The sequence below is a fragment of the Octodon degus genome, unplaced genomic scaffold (genome assembly GCF_000260255.1).
Source record: "Octodon degus isolate 3935 unplaced genomic scaffold, OctDeg1.0 scaffold00011, whole genome shotgun sequence".
Lineage (NCBI taxonomy): Eukaryota > Metazoa > Chordata > Mammalia > Rodentia > Octodontidae > Octodon > Octodon degus.
The window spans coordinates 27,338,594-27,363,772 of NW_004524587.1; the positions used below are offsets into that span (position 1 = coordinate 27,338,594).

A 25,179-nucleotide genomic window follows, 5' to 3' on the forward strand; every position below is an offset into this window, starting at 1 on the left:
AACTACCATTCCCAGAATGCCGCCTTTCTTTCGTACCCGGTATTACCCAATACAAGATAGCAAAATGTGAGGAGGCGGAACCCCTACCAGATTTACCAATGGAAACTCCAGATACTGAGGCTATACTACCAGCGATTGGCCTAAAGGGGTTCGACCCGTAGGGGCTCCGCCTCCCTACTTCCTGCCGCCTGAGGGTCGAGATTCACTTCCGGCGTACGTAAAGCTCTCTTGTGCTTTTTTTGTTAATGGCGGGCGGCGATTGCTGAGCGGGACGCGGATAACCTCTGCCCGAACGGGGAAAGTCTCCCCTGCCCTCGGCTTTCTGCTCGCTTCCAGGGCCATAGCTCGCCAGCATGTCTGTGGTACCGCCCAATCGCTCGCAGACCGGCTGGCCGCGAGGAGTCAACCAGTTCGGCAACAAGTACATCCAGCAGACTAAGCCCCTCACCTTGGAGCGCACCATCAACCTGTAAGTGTGGGGCGGCCTTCGCGGGCGCTCCTCCTCGTGAACGTCTGCAAAAGGCGCTTCTTAGAAGAGATTTTCCTTCTTCAAATAGAACGTGTTTCCCATTCTCCTGTATTCTGTCGTTATGGGTAACATGGAAGTTTGTTTTGAATTTATCCTTTCCTTTCCCGTCAAAATGTGTGTTTTAATTCTTTCCATTTACTAGTCTTTCACACAGCCTATATGGTATCGCTTTATTTGAAATGAATGGTATATCATTTTAGCACTTTATGTGGTTCTATGATAGTAAGTTTTCGAGATCTACCTGTAATTCACACATGGTTTTCTTCCTTTAAGCGTTGCCTAGTAGTACCTCGCTTTGTGCACACTCCCACGTTTTGCTCATCTTCTCAGGGCTTGTGGGCTGCCTGAGCGTGTCTCATCTGCGTCAGCGAGGGTATCCCGGGCACCCGTTAGATCCTCTTGGCAGCGTGGACACTGGCTTGGTTGTGGTCATGCATGTTCCGAAAGGGAATAGAATGTTGCCTGTGTTTTATATTCAACACACCTTTTTCTTTCAGCAAGCCTATGCTTTGCTTTTTTCTTGGTGGGGGTGGTGGCAGACACGGGCTTTCCTGATGTAGTTCGCGCTGGCCACAGGTAGTGATCCTCTTATCCAGCTTCCTCTGAGCGCTGGGGTTACAGGTGCTCATCACTATGCCTGGCTGCGAAGCACTGCACAGTGTTACTCTTCAGAGTAATTTCACTGAAGCAAGTAACGCGTGTTTGAGCAGTGTCTTCCTCAAGAATTTGTCGGTATCTTCTTTTTGCCATTTTTGAGTTTGTGAGACATAGATGAACTTCACTCAAGACCAGAAGTGGTTTGAAGTTGAACAGATATTTATTATTGTAGTTTTGCTTTGCTTTTCTTTTGCAAAATAGGTGCTGACTTGGAACTTGAGGTAACAAAATGGTAGGTTTGCCTGCCTGACAAGCGCAAGGTACCTAGTTTGATCGCCAGTACCGCAAAAGAAGAAAATAAATAAATAAAGTCAATGTATAAAATCTGGAAGTAGTTGAGTGTTGTGTGTATAAATTTGTGTAACTTCTTGTTAACTTATATAGTAGAACTTTAATTTCATGTCACTCTTTAAAATCTCGTAAGATTCTCATGAAATGAAAAAGGCGATTTTTGTAAAGTGTAAAAGCAGTTTCTGGGTTCGTTAAGTGATGATTTGAATTAGAACCCACAATTTTGTGTGCACTTTTCTTTTTTGCCTTGATTATTGGTTTAACGTGGAATCATTATGAAAATTTGGTGAAAATGTTGTGCTTTTAGAAAAATATTTTACTTTATTGATAAGTCGTGGACTGATTGATAGTGCTTTCTGAATGTAGTATTGAGAAATAATCACTGATTTTAAGTTAGTCAGCACTGGTGAGTATTGATCACTTAAATTGCTAGTAAATCTCTATCCCTTGATGCATTTCTATTTAGGAAATACTGCATGAATGCCTGTTTGTACTAGGCATTGTGCATAATGTTGAGTGCACAGTGAGGAAGAGGTAAGATGTAGTCCTTGCTTTGGATGCACATGTATGATCATGACAACCTGGGCTTGCTGATGTGGGAGCTGGCTTTTGCAATGGAGATGTGTTGTGTGGCCTTAATTCTTTTCTAATTTAGGCTGTGAGAACTAAGTTTTTAATACATGGAAAACAGTTTTGAAAACTTGTCAGTGCTACTTTGTATGCTGATATCTGCGATCCAAGCAACTACATGGAGGGTAGCAATGTGTAATACAAAACCATGCTTGAGTACCTGTCATCTTGATATCCTAATTGTGTACCATTTCTAATGTCATATTATTACTATACTCTTTAAAATAAATTTTTTAAAAAAGATAAAAAGAGAACAAAAATTTAAGTTTTCTTGAAAGCAGGAGGTAATATTCAGTCATATCTCCAATTTACTTAGCTATATCCATTAATCTGAGCAACAGATTTGGGGATAAAAATAATATATCAACCATTTTTAATCAGGTATTTTTGTTCTGAAAGTTTGTAACACATGTATGTTACCCTGTTTCTGATTTTTGTTTTTGCTTTTGGTTTTACTTCAAAATAAAGTAAAAAGGAAACTTGTCAGTGCTAGATTTAATTTAGTTTTGGCTATGCTGGAGAAGTACTTTATAATCTTTAAAGCATTGTGGAAACAATGTACTTTAATTACTTTAGAGCAATTTTATGCCTAGAGTTTGGCTTCTGGAATTAATTTTTGTTGTTGTTTTAGCAGCTTTGATTTTTCTTTTCTCTTTTCAACAGTAGCTGAGTGGAATAGATATGTAGTTAAGTATAAAATTGCTTTTTTTTGAGAAAGGGTCTCAGTCTGTAGTCTTAAAATGGCTTGAACTCAAGGCAATCTTCTTGCCTCCGCCTCCCAAGTGCTGGGAATACAGGCCTGCACCACTACACCCAGCTTACCTGGGTGGCTTTTGATAAATACATTGTGATATGTCAAATATATCAAATGTGACTAACACATTTTTACCAGAAGGTGTATAATCACAGAGTTATGAAATGTATATATGCTATAGTATAAATGTACTGTAGTATCTTTAAAGAAAAATTTGATCTTTGCTAGGTAAGATGAAAACTTTTTTGATTGTATAAAATGTGTTTTGAGTTCTTGAGTAAAGAAGCACATCTTCAGATTAGAAATTCACATGAGAAGAGAAGAATAAGGATATTGAATAGAATGAATGCAGAAGGCAAGAAAGGCTTCTTATTAGCTTTAGGTTGGAAAGAAAATATAGAAGAGTTGACCTGAAAAGGAAAAGGCTGTGATGTTGGGAAAATTGAGGGTAGGGGCTGGCGAAATAGCTCAGCCGTTTAAAGCACCTGCTTAGGCAGGCGCATGGGGACTGCAGGTCAATGGTAGCAGCATATACTGCTCCAGCCCCATCCTCAGAGAAGGCTGAGCCGGCAAAAAAAAAGAAAAGAAAAATCTGAGGTGGGCCGGGGAGATAGCTCAGTGAGCCTGAGTTCAATTCCCGGTTCTGAAAAAAAAAAAAAAAAATCTGAGAGCAGTTAACAGAGATAGAATATTGGAAAGATGTTGATGTGTAGTGGTGGCTTACCACATAGGGGAAGAAAGAGATTAGCCATTAACACTTATAATTACTAAAAATTTATGATTAGATTAGTAGAGGAACCAGGTTGGTACTGTTGATATAACAGGCATGATCTAAGACCAGAGGATTACTAATTTCTAAATAACCACCTCTCTAAGCATTTAAGTGCTTGCAGGTAGTGTCACAATGCTTGAAAGGCTGGGCTGAAATTTTTGATCTTCGTGCCTCAGCTTCCCATAGGGCTGGGATTACAGGTAAATGCCACCACACCTGCCAAAGGTAGTCTTTTGATCATGTGGAAGCTCTGTTTTTAGAGTCTAAAGAAGATTCTAATTGTTGCCATTTCATGAGCTAGTTAGGTAACTTGGGACAAATTCTTTGTTTCTGAGGACTATATATACATAGTTGACCATGGTTGCATTCTGTGTGGTTGGTATCTGTTGTAGTACATTATGGTCTTAAGTTCTTATGCTAGATATTTTTTGGATCACAGGTACCCTCTTACCAACTACACTTTTGGTACAAAAGAGCCCCTCTATGAAAAAGACAGCTCTGTTGCAGCCAGATTTCAGCGCATGAGGGAGGAATTTGATAAAATTGGAATGAGGAGGACTGTAGAAGGGGTTCTGATTGTACATGAACACCGGCTTCCCCATGTGTTACTACTACAGCTGGGAACAACCTTCTTCAAATTGTAAGTGTTGTTAGGAATTAACATTTAATGAGATAACTTTTACTAAGATTTATGCAACTTTGGAATACAAGTTTAGCCCTTAATCATTTATTTCAACAAATACTGCTGTTGATGGAATCTTTACAAAGAAAAAAAATTTGGTATTTTCTTTAGTGCAGTATTCATTTACTTTCCTAACTAGAAATCTTCATATATCTGTATATTGTTGATGTTAATGATTGAGCTTGGTAGAAAAAAGTACGATAGCATTACTAAGGGCAGTTCTTTAGAATAATGTACAGTTTAGTTCTATTTTATGAACTCATAAAACTTTTATTATATAGTTGGTCCACATCTGTTTGATTATACCACAAAAAGGCCTCCAAAACTTAGGTTGACATTCTTAAGGAATGTCATCTATTCAGAGAGGAGTTAGGATGGATTGGTGGCCAGCACTTATGTTTATGTGTGTGCTGTATTACACATTGTTTTTCTTTAAAACTAAGGTTGTATACTGTTTGGTTAACTTCCCAGCATACTCTTTCCTCTCATTATATTTGTTAATTTTGAATGCCTTGTCATATAGTGATTTTTTGTCTTATTTAGTTGCTTATTGGAAATATTAATTTGTTCTTCCTGTTATCCCCAAATTGTATTAAGTTGAAAGCTGAAATTCTTAACCTTTATACAGACCTGGTGGTGAACTTAACCCAGGAGAAGATGAAGTTGAAGGACTAAAGCGCTTAATGACAGAGGTATTTTTCTCCTTAGTCATTTTGACAGTTTTATTGCCTATCTGAATACTACCAGCTTTTGTTGTGTCTTATGAAAAAGATAAGTTTATTTTGTATATTTTGTTTTCAGTAAATACAACTGAAACTCAAGCATTATTAGTATAGTATTTATCTTACAAGTTGAATTTACACTTAACTTGTCTTAACATTTTAAAAATGCAAATATTGGCTGGGGAGATAGCTCGAGTCTAAGCACCTGCCTGGCAAGCACAAAGACCTGGCTTTGATCCCTGGTACCATATGTGTACTGGCTCTGGAACCACAGACGTGCCACACCAGCCACCAAAGCCAGGCGTGGTGGTAAGTGCCTGTAATCCCAGCGCTAGAGAGGCTGACAAGAGAATCACTATGAATCTGAGCTGCATGGCAAGACCCTGTACTAAATAAATAACTAAATAAATAAATGATTTTTAAAAAATTAAAATGCAAATGTTCATGTAACAATGATAAATAAAAATCTAATATGTACTAGTACTGTGCTAGATACTATTCTAAGTTCTTTACTTGTAGTAACTTGATTAATTATCACAGTTCTTGGAAGTAGGCATTGTTATTATACTTACTTATTTATTTACTGGTACTGGGGATCGAATTTGGGACCTTGTGCTTGCCAGGTAGCCACTTAAGCTGCTGAGCTATATCCTTGGCCCAGAAGTAGGTATTATTAATCCTGTTTTATGGATAAGGAAACTGGGATAACTTGATGTTATAACAACTAGTGTGTAGTAGAATTGGAGATTTGAATACTAGCACTTTTGTTAAAATTAGGCCTCTAGAATCTTAAGAGAAAGATTTCGTAGTGTTTATTTTCATTTTTGCACATATTTTCTAGATTATGCCCAAATTGTACTCTTTTAAAGTCATTCCAGTGTCTGCCTCTGAAGAATTGGAACCAAATGCCTAGATACTGGAAGCTTTTGAGATGGTAGTGTTTTCATTAAGTATTTTTAGATTGTAACATTTAATCTCTCCCTTAATTGTAAAACTAATAATACTATCTACAAAAAAGGTACACAAAAACAAGGAACCAAAGTCATCTATAATTCTTCCACTATTGACCAATTGGTTTGTTTTCCTAGTTTGTTTTTTGAGTGATTGTAACTCTTCTTACTTGTGGTATAATATCCCTAGGTGGTAGATTGAATCCATTTGCTTACCCTGGTTTTTCTGAAAGCTCACCAAAAAGGCAGGGAAAGACAAAAATCCAGGCAGGCGTGGTGGCACACGCCCATAATCCCAACATTTGGAAGGCTGAGGCAGGAGAATCATCAGGAGTTTGAGGCCAGCTTGGGCTAGATAGTAAGATTTAGGCCAGCCTAACTATAGCGGTCCCTCACTTATTGCAGAGGTTATATTCCAGGCACCCCCACGATAAGTGAAAATCAGAAATAGTGATATTATATTTAAATATTTATATTTTAAGGCTTTATAAACCCTTCCCACATGCTTATAAACCTTTCCCACACTTTTTAAAAACATTTCTAATGTTTTTAACTATTTTCTTTTTTAATCTTTTATATATTTGGTACAGGGTCTCACTATGCAGTTCAGGCTCGTAGTGATGCTCCTCTCTCAGCCTCCCCAGCACTGGGATCACAGGCTTGCGCCACCATGCCTGGTTTTGGTGGCTGGTGGCATGGCCTGCAATACTGGGGATTAAATCCAGGCCCTTGTGCTTGCCAGGCAGGCACTTAGACCCCCAAGCTATCTCCCCAGTTGTTAACCATTTCTTATACTCATAAACTTTCTATGTATAAATTTAATAACATATGTATACTGTACAGTACTACAAAATCTCATGATAGTGAAAAATCCACAATAAGTTGATTAATATTTTTTGAAAACCCACTAAACAGTAATTCCTCAAAAGTTAAATTATGAAATAGTGAAGGACTACTGTATATAATGAGACCCTGTCTCAAGAAAAAGTAAAGATAGATAAATATCTACCGGGTGTGATGGCACATGCTTGTATTCCCAGCACTTGGAAGGCTGAGAGGATCACAGGATCACCGTGAGTTCAGGGCCAGCTTGATATAATGAGATCTTGCCTTTAAAAAATAAAATAAAACAGAAAGATGTGGTAGGATTGAGAATGATTAATGAGACAATCACAAGAAAAAAATGAAAGCTGAAAAGCAGTTGGGCAAATCATAACCTACTGTCTTAGTTACTTTTCTTATCATTGAGGCAGAATACCTAGTAGTACCCACAAGTTAAAAGAAGGAAGGTTTATTTTTTATTTTTATTTATTTATTTTTTATTTAGTACAGGGTCTTACTGCAGATATCTAGACTTGTAGTGATCCTCCTGTTTTCAGCTTCCCAAACGCTGGGCTTACAAGCGCATGCCCCATGCCCAGTCTCAGTCACTGTCTCAGTGTTCTCCAGGGGCGGGGCCTGCAAGGCATGCTGGGATTGAACCCTGCTCTGCGTCTACCTAAGCAGGAGCTTTAATCTGCTGAGCTATCTGGCCAGCCCTGGAAGGTTTATTTTACCTTTTAGTTTGTAGAGGTTTTAGGCCATAGTCAGCTGGCTCCTCGCCAAGGTGGCATTGCAGAGAGGCATCAAGGAGAAGAAATAGTCTGTGGCAAGGTAGGCAGGAGACAGCAGAGTGGCAAGGAAGCAAGCAGTAGTAGTGGAAGTCATTCCTTTTTGTTCCTCGCAGGCTGCATGCCTCATTTGTCATTGCTGCCTTCTGCCAGCCACTCTGTGGACCTAAGAAGTTAGAGTGAGGTCACAGTGTATGTTAATTCTTTCCTTTTTATACCAAGAACTGAACTCAGGACCTTGTGCTTGCCAGGGAGGTGCTGTGTTACTAAGCTGTATCCCTAGCCCAACCTATATTAATTCTTTTGACAGATACTGGGTCGCCAGGATGGAGTCCTGCAAGACTGGGTCATCGATGACTGCATTGGTAACTGGTGGAGGCCAAATTTTGAGCCTCCTCAGGTGAGTATGCAATAATGTTTTCTGCGCGTTTGGGCAAATAGTTGATTTAATTCTTAACATTTAAAAAATGACCAGTAATTCTATCACTCAGGAGGATCCTTTTGAGTTCAAGACCAGCCTGGGCTACAAAGTAAGCTCAAGGCCAGCCTGAACTGCATAGTAAAATCCTGTTTCAAAAAGAAAAACAAAGATAGATAAAATGCTTTTAATAATAGACTGCAAACATAGTAACTTGAAATTTCTCCCTCACTTAATGCCCAACCATATATTTTCCTGTTAAGGGAAGGTTTCAAAAATAGGTGAAAGTAGAGAGAATAGTAATAAATCCAGTAACCTATCATTTAACTGTATAGTTAACAAGTCACAGTTAAGCATATCAGCTCCCCGATGCATAGTACTCCATTTATCCCGCCCTTACCTTGGGTATTTTTTTTTTCCCATCACAAATAGGACTTTATTTATCACTATTAAAAATCTAGATCTTGGGCTGGGGAGATGGCTCAGTAGATTAAGAGCAAGGACCCAAGTTCAATCCCTGGTTCCGTCAAAAAAAAAAAAAGTTTAAAAATCTGGACCTTAAACAGACTCTTGGACTGGTGGTTGATATCCATGAGCTTATTCAACTTTAGCTCTAGTATCCTCTCTAGTAGCCTTTCCAGAGCTGCTACCTTCACCATGAAGCTCCATGGGTTTTCCCAGTTCAAACTTGGGCTTCTTCAGCACTTTTACTTTTCTGACGAAGACATCATGAAGAGGGTAGATATACTGGCAAGCTTTTTCTATGTTTTTCTCAATGCTGTCTTGAGTCAGTTTATTGACCACTTCCTTCAAGTCATTTGTTTATACCTCTGGGGTCATGATTTCCATCATTTTCTTCCGGATCTGATGGACCTGCTGGTGCTGAGTGTAAGAGGTCTTCCGTACCGGATCGTTGCATTTTTTAGAAAAGCCAACACAGAACAGTCAAAGCAAATAACCATCGGTAGTCTTGGCATCAACCTGAGCTTCAATCATGGTCTGCCAATTTTTGACCATGGAACACATTTTGTCATGGGGGAGGTCCATGCCATGGAAGTTAGTCAGGCAGTTTTTGCCCCAAACATCTTCAGTAATGAGCTTGACTTTTTTAAAGGCAACTTCATCATTCTGCAGATCAGCAAGGCTCACTTCAAACACACGACCTTTGAGCTCATCAGATGCAATTTTGGTTCCTTGAGCTCTGGTGATGAGTGTTTTTCCAATATTTCTTATGCTGAACATAGCTGGTGCCTTCACATTATACCAGTCTTTTTTAGAAAAATGGATCAACCATTTTCTTCTTGGATCCTTTTTTGCCACCTTTCGTAAGGCACTTGTTCTTGCCTACCGCCAAGGTGCTGCTGAGAGAGCCAAAAGGCACCTTGGTTATTTTGAAGCAAGTCCATTTTAATATTTTAGGACTAAGGTATTTCTTAGTGGTAGGGCACTTGATTAAAATGCTGGTTTTGATCCCTGGTACTGAAAGCAATCAATTCAAAATATTTTAGGTAAGGATTTTTTTGCATGTTTGCTATGCATAATGATTGCATTCATTTTGGGGGCTTAACACATACACATAGTGAATTTTTTTTTTTTTCTCCCAGAACCGGGGATTGAACTCAGGCCCTTGCACTTGCCAGGCAAGCGCTTATTCTACTGAGCTATCTCCCCAGTCCCCACATAGTGAATTTTGATCATCTTTACTCTTTCCTCATTTCCTTCCCATTCCCATTTTAAATATAACCACATATTATATTATAATGCTAAAATAATTTTATAACATTATATAGTTATTTTTCACATTCTGTGATTGTTTCTATGTTTGGTTTCCTGTTTGCATTGGGGTAGTCTTTATATCTGCAAGTTGGCTACTTCTTTTTTCTTTGTTTTCTTATTTTGCTATATTTACTATTTTCATATATCCTGATTTTTATATATAATATCAATATTATATATATTATATGTAATATTATATAATAAATATTAAATTTATGAATATATAAATTTATATATTTATATGTCTGTTTGAATTAGGAAAGTCTCTTTTTGGTCTACAGGTTGGTTATCTTTTTCTCTTACATGTTAATTGAAGACTATTTGAAGTGTTTCTCCTGTTAATTGCATTTTCTTGCCACTGTACATATAGCTCTTTGTCCTGTATGTTCTGTAAATTGATAATTAGCGGGGCTGGTGAGATGGCTCAGTGGTCTAAAGCACCTACTTAGAACAAGCTTAGCTAAGTTAAGCAAAGCACAACGACCACGATTCAATCCCCCAGCACCACATGCCAGCCAGCCCGCCCCCTGGTGGGCTGAGCTGGCCACACACACACACAAAATACATAAATAAATAAACAAATAAATAAAAATTTAAAAAAAAAATTGATAATTAGCTTACAAGATTGGGTTCAGGTTTATTTAACAAGGTTGGGATATGGGGGGTGCAAATAAGACTTGTCATGTGTAATATATTATTTGTTGTGATATACATAGCACATTGCAGGTTGAACAACATCCCTAATACAGACATCTGAAATCTCTGGTTGACAACAGTCAGGCATGGTGGCTCCTGCCTTAGCTTGTTGGGCTGATCAAGAGGACTACAAGTTTGAAGTTAGTCTGGACAATGTAATAGGATTTTGTCAAAATAGAATAACAAAAGGGAAACTGTCCTAGCACGTGTGAGATCATGAGTTCAAGCCTCAGTACCACCAACAAAGTTTTGGACTTTTGAACTTTGGCTTTTTTAATTAGATGTGCTTATCTTGGTAATGTCTATGCAGAATTCTAAAACCTGAAAAATGCGGAAGTTTGAAATGCTTTAAAAAAAAAAAAAAAAAAAGAGAGATGCTTTAGTTCCCAAGCATATCTTCTCATAAGGAAACGTACCTGTATTTAAAACATTTAACATTTTAAACTACAGATATCTTATTTCAGTTTCTGGGGGTCAGGCATCTAGAAGCTATCCTGTAAGATGGTTCCAGTTTAGGCCCTCATGAAGTAAGTCAGTGGTCAGCTGGGATTAGAATCTGATCCCTTGCTCATATGTATATCTTAGCAGACCTCTTAGTCCCTGCCAGCCTACTGGGTTGAAGGCTTCAGTTTTTGCTGGCTATTGACCCAAGATTTGCCTCAGTGACTTGTTATGATAATGTTTTCTCAGAATAACTCCCAGCGAGGCAACTGGCTTCATGCAGTGTGTGTGACTCAACAGACACAGAGGGACAGTGATAGAAAAAGTACCTAAGTGTGAAGCTATGATCTGTTGTAACCCAGTCTTGGCTCAGGCAGACCATCACTTCTGCTTTCACTGTTGGTCATAGCCAAGTACATGGTGGGAGGGATGCCAAAGGGTGTGAATGCCAGGATATGAGGCTCACTAGGGGTCGGCCTAGGACCTGGTTCTCACAGATGGTGATGTGTTCTTCCATCAGAAATGTTTTGATATCTGGGCTGGAGAGATAGCTCCGTGGCATAAGCACCTGCCTGAAAGCACAAGATTGGGGGCTTGTGCATTAGCTTAGTTGTTTAAAGCACCTTCTTGGGCAAATCCAATCAGGCGCAGGGGACCGTGGTTCAATCCCCAGTTCCACATGCCACACCAGACCCACCCGTAAGGCAGCCTGAGCCAGTGAAGAAAAAGACGAAAGCTTAAGATTTTGGGTTTGAAGGGCTGGCCAAATAGTTCAGCGGATTAAAGCACCTGTTTAGTCAAATGTGGTGGGGTTGATCCCTGGGCCTGCTGTGCCTGCCCCGCCTGGGGTGTGCTGAGATGGTGAATGAGACTGGGCATGGTGGCATGTGCCTGTAATCTCAGCTTTGGGGACGCTGTAAACAGGCAGATCACTATGAGTCCAATCTAGTAGTGAGACCCTGAACACCCTACAGACCCTTCCCTTGGAAAAAAAAAAAAAGAAAAAGAAAAAGTAAAAAGATTTTGGGTTTGATTCCTAGAACAAGAAAAATGTAAAGTCAAATAGATGCTTTTATTCCTTTACTCAGCATTTTTTCAGAAGAATGAGTTCATTGCTTAACCTCTTCAGAAGACTTCCCTCAGCATCAAGAACATGACATAGACTTTGATATAGATAGACAATCACAGGAAGTAAGGTGAGGGAGGCCAGAAGCAGAAGTAAAATTAAAAGATAATATTGTTACTCTTTGTTATAGCAGTTTCAGAATAGACTGATCCTCCTCAGGACTGTCACAGACCATGTGGAGTGCTCCTCACAGTTGTCCAAGGGAAAGAAGGAGGTGGGCGGGGACTCCTATCTGCCATTGGCTAAGAATTACATTGACTCCCTTGACCTTTCAGATTGAATCTGAGAACCCATTTAGAGATTTTCTAGGGTTTGGAGACTGAAAAGCAGGGAACTTTCAGATGTATCAGAACATAGCTGTTGTGAAAATCTGAGGGAGAATGCCATACTCTGACACAAAACAAGTGTTTCATTAAAGTGTCAGTATGACCTCATTAGGTATATTTGATACATTTTAATCCATTACAATGATTTATAATGTCAGTACTGCTCAGATTCCTTGCTTCCTTCCTTCCTTCCTTCCTTCCTTCCTTCCTTCCTTTTAAAGATAAAGTCTTGTTATGTAGTTCAGGCAAGCCCTAAAATATGCCAAGGCTAATTTTCTTTCTTTCTTTCTTTTTTTTTTTGTTTTTTGTTTTTTGTTTTTGTGAAACCAGGGATTGATCTCAGGCCCTTGCACTTGCCAGGCAAGCGCTTATTCTACTGAGCCATCTCCCCGGCCCCTGCCAAGGCTGATTTTATGTAGCCAAGGCTGCCCTCAAACTCAAGGTGATTCTGCATCAGCTTCCTAAATGCTGGGATTATAGGCACGAGCCACCATGCTTGGCTAGATTTTCCTACTTTGGCTAGTGAGGGAACATTTTATAGTTGGATCCCAAGTCCTTTTGATAGCTCAGTGATAAAGCTTTAAGAGACTGCATGGCTAAACTGTGATCCAAAACACACCTGTTTTATTGCAAAGTAAATACTAATTAAACCTAAATACTGTATTGAGGTTTTAGTTTAGAAAAAACAGCATTCGGGAGGCTAAGGCAGAAGGATCATGGAGTTTGGAGCCAGCTTATATTACATAGAGAAACCCTGACTCAGAAAGCTGAGGGGAAAATGTACACCAAAAGAAAAAGTAATAGAGCTTTCAATGATACAGTCAGCTTGCTGCAGTACATGTGCCATAGGTTTGCTACCGCTTTGTTAGATCAAAAGTTCTAGTATTAGGTATCTGCAGGAAAAAGGTCAACATCATCTCCTTAGCTTGGCCTTTCCATATAGTATAGTTGGTTCACACTGGAACTGGTTTTTTGTTTGTTTGTTTTTTAGGTGTTTGTAACCTCAAGTAGAAGAATACCTAGATAGGTTTGGTCATGGTTTGGAAACATGTTTGTGAAACAGATTTTTTTTTTTAGCATGTGCCATTCAAGCTGTTTCTCACCTCTGAGTCTCTGGTGCTTGTATGCCTCATTTTCATGATCGTGAAGGGACCTGCCAGTGCCTGGCACGGGGGCCTCAGTTTTTCGTTCCTTAGGGCTTACTGGTATATACTTACCCTAACTTGAATACTGGTTAGATGCCAGTGGGAAATAACATAGGCTTCTTTAAGTAGATAAGAGGTAAATAAATCCAAATGAATTTTGGATTAATTACTTAGCACAGTACTTGGGAAAAGTGCTTGGCCTCTTAGCCGATAGCCGAAATTCCTGTATAAAGCGGGGATGATGGTATACTGCCTTTGCTAGCTTCTGCTTTTATTCCACTCCCCATTCATAGTTACTGGAAGTACTTTTCTCTCTACTCTCCTCAAATATAACTCCAAAAGTCAAGTCAATTTCTGAATATATTGTGGGGAGATACTTGAGAGATCTTTATGACACATACATTAAAGGGCTAAAAAAAAAAAAATAACAAAAAAAACTTCTCAGTGTCAAAGTTATTCTCAGCTAGCAGTTTCCCTAATTGTCTTCATCCCTTTAAATACTGTATAATTTTTTTCTTAGTTTTACCAACCAGTTATACTCTGCCCGCATGGCAGAACTCTGCTTAGATCATTTGGTTTTCCAAAGCATGTGCTGGGATGGGAGTGTTGGGCAGAGGAGCAAAGAGCATCTTGTCAAATACTTTACAGGCTATATTTAAACTTTAATATAGTAAACATGTCCACATCAGGGCTCTAGAGCATTTAACCTGGTAGTGATATTTAAAAGCAGCAACATGTTTTTATTAAAAACTCTAACATCTTTTAGGTACTTAGCTCTGGTAAAGGGAAAACTACAAAGTAGTATATTGCTAGCAATTTGCACTACTGCTGGGGAATAAATGTGTAACGAAATAAATGAAGCCCTGGGATATATGTTAAATCATACTTAGGATATGAGGAAATTGGTCTCAGAAGGGCTTATGGTGAAGCTTTGTGTTAGATTTGGGAGCATTTGATACAGGCACTGAGGTATAAAAAATGATAGATCTTGGAAACTACAAATTCTTCTTATTTGTTATTTTAGTATCCATATATTCCTGCACATATTACAAAGCCGAAGGAGCATAAGAAGTTGTTTCTGGTCCAGCTTCAAGAGAAAGGTAAGTTTTTTGTTTTTCTGAGGCAGGGTCTTACTATGTCGTTAGGTGGCGTTGAACTGACTGTGTAGCCTAGGCTGGTCTTTTATTATTTTTTGGGGGGATCTTCTTGAGACAGGGTCTCCTTATGCAGTTCAGGATGGCCTTGAGCTCACTTTGTAGCCCAGGCTGGTCTTGAACTTGTAATGATCCTCCTGTCTCAACCTTCCAAGTTCTGGGACTATAGTCATGTACCACCATGCCTGACCTCCTAGGGTGGTCTTAAACTCACAGTGATTCTCCTGCCTCAGCTTCCCATTGCTGGGATTACAGGCATGCATCACCACACCCAGCCAGTTATTTTGTTTTTGAAGGCAGTTATAAACTTGGAATGTTTTCAAGGATATAGATGTTCAAGTTTTAACCCAAGTTCCTTGAATATTTTTGATTTATTATAAAACTGAAAAATATACCATGTTTATGCAGAATTACTTAGTTTCTCTTAGTTGTATCAATCATGGTAAGGGAAAGAAGTGAACTTAACTGCATCATAAAATACTAGATTATAGTGTTTTTATAATTGTTTAGCTCTTGGTATTTTAATAAAATTTCTCTTGATTCTTAATAATACGGATCTTTTGAGAGAATTGGGCTTTTATCTCTGTCTTAGAGGATACAACTAAAATGTATTAATAAGAATGTTTCCTTAAAAGTTTTTCTCAGGGGGCTGGTGAGATGGCTCAGTGGTCTAAAGCACCTACTTAGAACAAGTTCAGCGAAGCACAGGGACCACGGTTCAATCCCCCAGCACTACATGCCAGCCAGCCCCGCCCCCTGGTGGGCTGAGCTGGCCACGTACACACACACACACACACACACACACACACACACACAAATAATTAAAAAAAATTTAAAAAAAAGTTTTTCTCAGATATAAAATTGTTGATTGATTTTAAATGAAATATTGTTTGGTTTATTTCAGCTTTGTTTGCTGTCCCTAAGAATTACAAGCTGGTGGCTGCACCGTTGTTTGAGTTGTATGACAATGCTCCAGGATATGGACCCATCATTTCCAGTCTTCCTCAGCTGTTGAGCAGGTGTGGAAAGTTGGACTTTTTTTAATCTATAATAAACTGTCAAATTTAAAATAAAGCCACTTGAGAAGAGGTAAATCATCAGTTTTGATGTTTAAGGAAAACACTTCATTCTTAGTTCATGTGTAAGCCATAAAAAGCAGCTCTTAAGTGGTGGCATGATATTCTGGCATTTGTCTGGTTACTTTTCCCAGAGCTGATATTCTCTACAGTTAGGGCTAAAGTCTTTATTTAAAAAAAAAAAAAAAAAAAAAGGAAATAGTTAATGATGTGCAAATATGGAGAGAACCATCTATATAAAAGGAGTATTGAGTCTTCTGGTGTAATATATTATTTTTCCTTCTTGAAAGTTATTGTATTGTTGTTATGTTAATTTAACAGCAGTTCCAAGCTGGGCATAGTGATGCACACCTGTAATCCCACTTTTCTGAGGCAAGAGGATCACTGATTCAAACTTGAGTAATCTAGCAAGTTAGTGAGCAAGCTGGGAACAAAGTCCATTGTAAAGGCTCTGAGTTCAATTCCTAGTAACATCAAAAGAGAAAAAAAATTCCAGTAGTAAAAGGCTTTTTTAATTTTTGGTACTGGGGATTGAACTCAGGATTGCGCTTGCCAGGCAGGTGTGTATGCTACTGAGCTATCTCCCTGGGCCCTAAAAGGTTGTTGACTATGAAATTGGTCTTTCAACTCTGTCACTAGTCAAACTTCATCTTTTGTTCCTACATTTTGACTTTACATTAGGTTGCAGGTTAAAGTAAGGTATATGAAAAAATTACTTATTTAAACTTATAATCATTTATTTTGTGTGCTTTATTAAAGACTTGACTATAGGTGTAATGTAAAACAAATCCTGCAAGATGTACCTAAAGAAAAAAATTTGTAAGTTTTTGATAGGTAGAGATGACCTTTTTTTTGTGTGTGTGGTACTGAGGATCAAACTCTGAACCTTGCGCTTGCCAGGCTGTTGTCTATGTTGCTGAGCTATCTCCTCAGCAGAGATAAACTTCTGATTAGTTGTTTTGGTACTGATTACAGGTACTGGTCATATCTTTGAGGTATATGAACGGTGCTGAGTCATAAGAATATAAAGACAAGTTGGAAGTAGTGTTACACACCTATGACTCCAACATTCTGGGAGGCCAAGTGAGGCAGAGGGATTGAAATTCTAACTCCAGCTTGGATTATTAGTAATTAGTGAGACCCTGTCTCAAAATAAGCAATAAAAAATGGCTGGGGTGTGGCAAGAATATATAAAACATTTTTTCTACCTTTAAGGAACTTCATAGCACACAGTTAATCAAATTTATTTATTTTATTATTTTTTAATGTATTTAGTACGGGGTTACAGGGTCTCACTACAGATTGGACTTGTAGCAGTCCTCCTGTTTACAGCCTCCTAAGTGCTGGGATTATGGGTTCAAGCCACTATACCCAGTCTCATTTGCTGTCTCAGTGTGCCCTGGGGGCGGGGCCAGCACAGCAGGCTGGGGATTGAACCCCATTCCCTACATCTGCCTAAACAGGCGCTTTAATCTGCTGAGCTATCTGGCCGACCCAATTAATCAAATTTAGACTCAGTTTATTTTTAACAGTAAGTGTTTAGCAGACTTTTATTAACATACAAAGTATGAATGGTGAGGGAAAACTGGTATGAAAAATGTTAAAAACGTGGGCTTCGTGGTGATGCAGTCCTGTAATCCCAGCACTTGGGAGGCTGATACAGGAGTATCATATTACCACAAGTTCCTGGTCAGCCCGAACTACATAGTTGTTCTTTATTTGTTTTGTTTTCTTGAAACAGGGTCTCACTAAATAGTACACACTGGTCTTGCACTTCACTACACTGTGTAGCTCACAGGGATTCTCCTGCCTCAGCCTACCAGTGCTGGGATTACAGGAATGCATCACCATGCTTGAATCCTGAACTGCATGTGCTGAGACCCTATCTGAAAAAAGAAAACGTTAAAAATGTCAAGGGTAGAAACATCCAGAGAAATTTCCTTATCTAAGGTGAAAAGTGAGTAACTAAAACTTTAATAAAGGTTTGTTTTTTTTTTTAATTCAGGTTCAATTTTATATACAACTGAATTCCTGCGCAGAGGAGAAGTAAAAGAAGCCGTCTCTGTGAGCACAGCTATTAACTGTAGAAGAATAAACGTGATAGAAAAGTCTTTTTTTTTTTTTTTTTTTTTTTTTAATCTTTTTCTCAATGCCTAAATTTCTCCTATTGTTTGAATGATAAAGTTAATATGAAGACCTAGGTAATGATGCAGACAAATGTGATGTTTACTTTTGGTTCTACTCATACTTTTTTGTACAACATTAAAAAAGTGAACTTCTATTTGTATTTTGTTTTTTAATTTCACATTAAATTTTGGAAAACCTTACGGTTGAGGGTCATTTTTTTACCCCTTTTAGGCTGGTAAATGTCAAGACACACTAAGGGATGTGGTCAGTGGTGTTTTATGAGACCTTTGCTCTAGTACCATTCTAAGGCACAAACAAGTTCTTCAAGACTGTGCAGACATTTTTGATGAAGATTTTCCATTACTTTTAGGGACCAGCTTTGTCTGACTGAGTCTAAGGTGCAACTTGTATGTCAGACTTTATATACCAGGGCACTGATAGCAAACCTTTTAGAGACCCAAGAGCCCACACTGCAACACACTTATTGCAAAGTGCCAAAAACAATTAGACTGAAGTACTGAGGTTTTAGTTTAGGAAAAAACAACTCATGCCAGCAGCTGAGTTGACGGCTCACAGCACCACTGGTGCTGTACATTTATAGCCATCCAGGCCTTAGGTGAAGAGCAGCAGACCCTGAGCATATTAAAATTGGCTAGGTCCGCAAAGTCACGGGAATTGGTATTAAAAAAGGACCCAACTGAAGCTCATTTAGTTTTTCATTTATGTAATGGTGATATTATTTCTGCTATTATGAAACTGTGTCTAGTTATTCTTAGCAGTGGTGAAAATAGGTTTTAAACTTTTAGTTCACAAAATTATCTCAATTTGAGATATCCATAGAGATGAAAACGATTTTAGCAAGTGACAAAACATTTCAAAAATATTCAGGAGTAATCTGAAGCAACTGGATTCTAGGGCAAAGATAGGGGTCAAATTTTGTCAGCCTAAGACAAAAATACCAAGTTAAACTTTTAAAAACACTGTTCAGTTAGGATCAGCTTTGTGGGAGCAGAATCCCTGTCTGTGATTGTTTTGCATCTGAGGGAAACACTTCAGGGACCACACTTCAGATGTTAGCTCTTAACCATTCTGTGGCAATGGAAAGGTAAATTTTTCTAGGTATTATTTATAAAGGCCTGTCAGTAGTGTTTGAGGAGTCATCTAATTCAAGGCTAGCTATTCCCGTCCTTTGTAACTTAAGCTTTGACTTAGAAATTCTTTCTTGATCACTTCTTAATATAAGTGCTTGTGTCAGTTATTCATGCTGGGGCCTAGTGAGCGAAACCTTGATTGAAGTTGTCTGGGTTATTAACCTTGGGATGTAAGAGACACAGTTTTGAATGTGAAATTTATACTGCACATACCAAACACTTTACTCTGGTCAGATACAGTTGGATCCCAATACTGTTTATCCTGATACACAAGTAGAGGGATTCAGATTTTGTATGTTCTTACAAGTATTAAAAGAGAATACAGAACATTGTTTAAGATGTTTTGATGTGCCATGTGTAGTGGTGCATGCCTGTAATCCCAGAACTTTGGAGGCTAAGGCAAGAGGATGTTGGGAGTTTGAGAATAGCCTGGGTTACAAAGTGAGCTGAAGGCCAGCCTGAACAGCATAGTGAGACCTTGTCTCAAAAAAAAAAAAAAAAAAAAAAAAAAAGAAAGATCTTTGGATATGGAACTTTACTGCACTTCTTCAGGACTAATGGTTTTAAATTGTGCATTCCAATGATCTATATAGTACTGAGCACTACATAAGCTAAATACTTGGTGAACAGACATTTTTGGGACCCTATTGTGTTTTTAGTTTGTCTACAAATGAAAGCTTTCTTTTTCATTGTATAACCACAACATATATGCCATCTTATTTTCCCTGAATAATTCAAGTAGTGCATAGTCTGTAAAAATACTAAATGACATGAGAAATATTTGAATAGGGATAAAAACTAAAAAGTTATTTGAAATCATGATTGACTTACCTCTGAAGAACATTGAAATCTTTTCCCCCATAAGTGATGAAGATCATTATGATATTTTAAAAAGTTGGTAATACTTAAAATGGCTATGATAATTCTGTATATGAGTTAATACTTTTAATGCCATATTTGGAAGATTTTTATACTTGTTTTGCTTTGTTAGAAGCAAACAAATTAGCTGGTATATTTTCTTGAGCGCATAAAAGTGAGAGGTGGAGAGCCAAGTGTGTTGGTACACCCTAGCACTCTGGGAGGCTGAGGCAGGAGGATTGCCATGAGTTCAAGGCCAGCTGGGGCTACATTGTGAGCCCAAGATCAGCCTAAAAACTACATAAGGAGACCCTGATTCAACAAACAAGAAAAAAAAAAAAACCCAAAAAACAGCAGGGCAACAACAATTAACAAAAGATGTGACTACCATGCTTTTAGCTGCTTAGTGATTGTTATAGTCATTTGAGGTGAAATGCCTGCAGTAACCTCCATATGTGAGTTCCACAAAATGTTTTTACTAGTTTGTAGTATTTAGATCAGTGCGTGCTGGTCTGTAAGATGGCTTCAGAGGAGTTGCAGTTTTATATGTTATATTGCCAAACAAGGCTTAGTAGTTTCTGACTGATTTTCCCATGTATATTTCACTTGCTTTAAACATTTACTGTTTGGGTTCAATTGAACTTATTTCAAACAGCTTTTGTTGTTTATGTGGCGAGAAACATAATACTGTAATTTGAGCCATAAATTGCATTTTAACGTTAGTTCATATTTATTAAGGTTTCGTGAATAAAACTTTCTAAAGCCTGCATTAAGTCAGTTTAGGAATATTGTCTGTTGAGGGAAAGATCAATGTATTCTTCATAAACCTATTTTGGTGAAGGGTTTAGCTTGGTGGAGAGAGGATTTATTTACCTGCATTTGATCCCTAGTACCACAAAGGGAGAGAATAAATTGGGGTACTGCGTTTGTATCGTAATGTATGTGCACCACTTAAAGATCAGTTGCTTTTGAGAACATTTTGGTATTGTTTACAGGAAATGTGTAAAAGAAACTGAAGTTCTGGTTATATTTTTATATTTGTAAAGCAAGAGTTTGATTAAAATGGTCACTTTAATTTTATTGTCATTTCAATAAAATGTTTTTATTTCCATTTCAATAAAAAATATTTAAAAGGGAATGTTTGTTTGAGGTAGTCTAATGGCGGGAGAGAGTTGGTTTGCTAGCCTTAAGTCAGTAGAAACCTTGCATGACTCTTTCAGTGTCAGTGGCTGTCCCTGGGTAAGAGCTTGTCATCCATCTCTTTTTTTTGATGTGTTTAGTACCGAGTGTCACTCCATAGTTTGGACTCGTAGTGATCCTCCTGTTTTTCAGCCTCCCAAGTGCTGGGATTACAGGTGTGTGCCACCACGCCCAGTCTCAGTCTCAGTGAGCCCCAGGGGCAGGGCCATCATGCCAGTGATTGAACCCCAGAACCCTGTGTCTGCCTAAGCAGGCACTTAAGTCTGCTGAACTATCTGCCCAGCCTTCTGTCTGACTTTTCACTGAGACACAATACCCAGCAACCGGTATCTCCAAGGAGGAAAGGTTTATTTTGGCTCAGTTTGTAGTTTTCAGTTCATAGTTCACTGGCTCCAAGGCAGAGGGGTGTGGCAGAGGAGCATGGCTTTTGGCAGAGCAGCAGGAAGCCCAGAAAGGTGAAAGGAGGAGGTAGGGAGATGGACCCTTCCAGGCCCCCAGTGAGCCCTTGCCTCCTACCAGGCTTTGCATCCTAATACCACATCTAGTTACAGCTCATGGGTGGACTTGGTCCCATGGTCCACTCACCTCCCAAAAGTCCACCTTTGGGACAGGTGTGTGAGGCTTTGAGAAGACAATGAAATATAAACCACACAGCGTCATAGCAAGAGCCTGATGGTCAGGGTCAGCAGTGCTGGGCTCTCCATTGTGCTTCTGAAGCATGTTTTTGGCAGATTCAGTGGAAGGAACTTGAAGAAATTAAGGACTGCAAGTTACAATTAGGTTGTTAACTGCATGTGGTTTATATTAGTGGGGTCTTGGTTGCCTGTGCAGTGTTCACTGCTTTAGCTTTTTTTCCCCCCCTCAAATTTTCCTGAATAGTCTGTGAATACACATCATGCTTGCTGCATATGTAATTTAATTTCAGTACCTTAAATAGAAAATTTAGGGCTGGGGATATAGCTCAGTGGCCTAAGTGCCTGCCTGGCAAGGTCAAGATCCCAAGTTTGATACCAGGTACCACAAAAAAAAAAAGGAAAATAAAATTTATAATACAGGATTTATAAAGCTGTGTATAAAGCATGATCATTTGAGCCTTTTTTTTTGGGGGGGGGGACCAGGGTTAAATGAAACCTGATAAAGTTACTGCAGAATTTTGAAAAATTTATTGCTTGTATATTTATACTGGGCATCAAAGATCTATGAAAAATACGTATGAAAGAAAAGTAAAATTTTAAGGTTTCTTTTTCCCCTTATAAATTTAAAGACTTGGGTTTTTTTCTCCCTCTGCTAGATTTAGTGTGGTCTACTTTTTGAAACCATTTCATGGAAATATAGTTATGGCCACTGGATCAGTGAAGTGCAGTACCTAGGATTTTAAGACTCAGCAACACTACTCAGCCTTTTTCACTGGATGGTGAGAAAGTCATATAAATATGAAAGGGCTTTAGGTATTTTATTTTGTGTGTGTGTGTGTGTGTGTGTGTGTGGCCAGCTCAGCCCACCAGGGGGCGGGGCTGACTGGCATGTGGTGCTGGGGGATTGAACCGCGGTCCCTGTGCTCTGCTAAGCTTGTTCTAAGTAGGTGCTTTAGACCACTGAGCCATCTCACCAGCCCGACTTTAGGTATTTTTAAAAAAGGAAAATAATAATGTGTCTAGGCATGAGTCTTATTCCACAGAAACTGCTTTATCTGAAATGACAGACATTAAATACTATAAATCCAAGCCCCATGTGGTTGTGGACACCTGTAGTCCTAGCTACTTGGGACACTGAGGCAGGAGGGTGAAATTTTAAGGCCAGCCTGAGCAATGTAGGGAGACCCTATCTCAGAATTTAAAAAATAAAAAGGACGGTGATGTAGATCAGTGGTGGGGGACTTGCTTAACATACCAGAGACCTTGGGCTCAGTCTCCAGTACTTCAAGTAGACTAAATCAGAGTTGCAATCCCCAAAAGATGGCAGGAAATTCAGACTGGTAGTCACTGGGAGAGGAGGGCCTCCTCAGCCTGAAATTTAGAAGGCTTATTGCACCATTTATATGATGCACTGAAATGCAGGTGGGAACTCCCAACTTTCATCATGGACTTCACTGACTTCCTTGTCCAAGTAAAATCAGTTTCTTAAAATCTGGTTTTGTTGCCTCCCTGCTATGTTTGTGGCTGTGGGCTCAACTGACAGCAGTGGTCCTTCTGTCTATAGTCCTGGCTTTCCAGGCACACTTAAGTATTTATCCCTTCTGTGTCCTGGCTCTCCTGGCACTCACAGAGGAGAATGCAGGGACCAAGAATTGAAAGTACTGGTTAAAGGCTTTAGGAGGCTGGTTTGGTTCTTGCTCCACACTTCCGACCACAAAAGAAAAACAGAAAACAAGAACTGAGACAGGTGCTGTTGTGCATGCCTGTAGCCAGCTACTTGGGAGGCTGAGGCCAGACAGGATCACTTGAGCCCAGAAATTTAAGGCCAGCCTGAGCAACATAGAGCAATCTCTAACATAATCCTTGAGAGAGAGGTGCAAGGTACGATGTGAGAGGTATACATTAGTAGGAAAATTTCGATTCTTCTAATAAAACATTCACAAACTTTAATAATTAAAGAAATAAAATAATTAAAGAAATCATATATAGTTGGGTTACTTTCGGCTACCTGTTTCATGTGTTGGATTTGCAGAAAGCTGAAGATTATAAAAGTTTAATGCAATAACACGAATCTATTGGCAGAAGCTCCTCTGGATGACAGGACAAAGCCAGTGTGTAAACTCTGTTGTGGGTTGGACTCAATACGGATTCAAAGGATGGTTTCAAAATTACAATCACTTAGTTTGATGACTGCTTTTCATCTATAAGGAACACTCTCTGGAAAAGTACTATCCTATTTTGTTTTCCAAAATAAAGCTTTATCTTATCTATAAAGCTTAAAGTTAGGTACCCTTTTTAAGATGTTTCTAAAAATTCCAAAGTGGTTGCAAATCTTCAGATTTTTTTTATTTCCTAACTAGTCTTTTAGGATTATAATATCAGCATAAAAAGACTTTAAAAGATAATTTAGTAATTTAGGTTTTTTCCCCCCCTTTAGAAAGTTTGGGAAGATTCAACAGATATTTACAGGGCACAGATAGTACTCTGGAGCAGATACTATTATTGCAGGTATTGGGGATATAGGAGGAGTAAGACCTGTAAAGAACACTTTGAACAAGGTAGCTTTGTTTTTTGTTTCTGTTTTTGGTAATAGTTCTGCGATACAACTCACATATTGATTCATAACTCACTGTGAGCTGCGAATCAAACCCAGGTCCTTGTGCTTGGCAGGCAGGTGCTTAAACCCCTGAGCTACCTCCCCAGCCTAGAGAACATTTTCATCACCCCAAAAGGAAACCGGTACCCTTCCCCTATTACCGCAGGTCTTCTTATCCTCCCATCCCTACTCAACCATTTATCTACTTTCTTGGTTCTGTATGTGTTTGTGCCAGATCTGACATTTCTTATCAGTGGGTTCACACCATACTTGGACTTATGTCTGGCTTCTTTGACACAGGCATGTTTCCAGGGTCCCTCCACACTGTAGAATGTATCAGTACTTCCAGTTTTATGGATATAAAACACTCCATTATATGAATTCCCCACACTTATCTACTCGTTAGATGGACATTAAGGTTGTCCCCTCTTCTTGAGTTTTTGTGAGTAATCCTGCTACTAGTGTTTGAGTATCAGTTTTGTGTGGATGTATATTTTCACTTCTCTTGTGCACGTGACAAAGTGCAATTGCTGGGCCAAGTGGTCACTCATGTTTACCTCTGAGGAACTGACGTAATCTTCACAAGAAGCTGCACAAAATTGACTTTTTTGCCTGTGAGTGAGGAACACATTTTTATTTCCTGCCAAATTAGGCTCTTTTGAGACTCTACTCGAGGCTACTAGTGAACAGAAATTTAAGAATTGATCACCATTCCTTGGGGGGTCCTCCTTTCCTAAGCACCGTGTCTCCCCTCCGACACCTGATAGCTGCTGGAGTACAAGGGCGCACAGCGGGACCCCGCGCCGGGCAGGCAGGACGCCGCGGCGCGGCCCAAGGCCCGGACTGCGCGGGGGCGG

General features: G+C 39.0%; 1 protein-coding gene across 1 annotated transcript; it reads left to right on the top strand.

Moving 5' to 3' along the window:
• Nucleotides 1–209: 209 nt before the first annotated feature.
• On the top strand, nucleotides 210–18,082 carry Nudt21 (nudix hydrolase 21). The gene is made up of 7 exons (XM_004625977.3): nucleotides 210–469; nucleotides 4,073–4,273; nucleotides 4,944–5,007; nucleotides 7,908–7,997; nucleotides 14,550–14,625; nucleotides 15,584–15,698; nucleotides 17,761–18,082. The coding sequence occupies exons 1-7, from the start codon at nucleotides 354–356 to the stop codon at nucleotides 17,780–17,782; spliced, it is 684 nt and encodes a 227-aa protein (XP_004626034.1). The 5' UTR covers nucleotides 210–353; the 3' UTR covers nucleotides 17,783–18,082.
• Nucleotides 18,083–25,179: the final 7,097 nt, after the last annotated feature.

Excerpts from the sequence above, each read along its gene's own strand:
- Nudt21 (XM_004625977.3), top strand. The coding sequence starts at position 354 with ATGTCTGTGGTACCGCCCAATCGCTCGCAGACCGGCTGGCCGCGAGGA. Across the intron at positions 5,008-7,907 it reads TAAAGCGCTTAATGACAGAG|ATACTGGGTCGCCAGGATGG; the intron begins GTATTTTTCTCC and ends TTCTTTTGACAG. Across the intron at positions 15,699-17,760 it reads CTTCCTCAGCTGTTGAGCAG|GTTCAATTTTATATACAACT; the intron begins GTGTGGAAAGTT and ends TTTTTAATTCAG.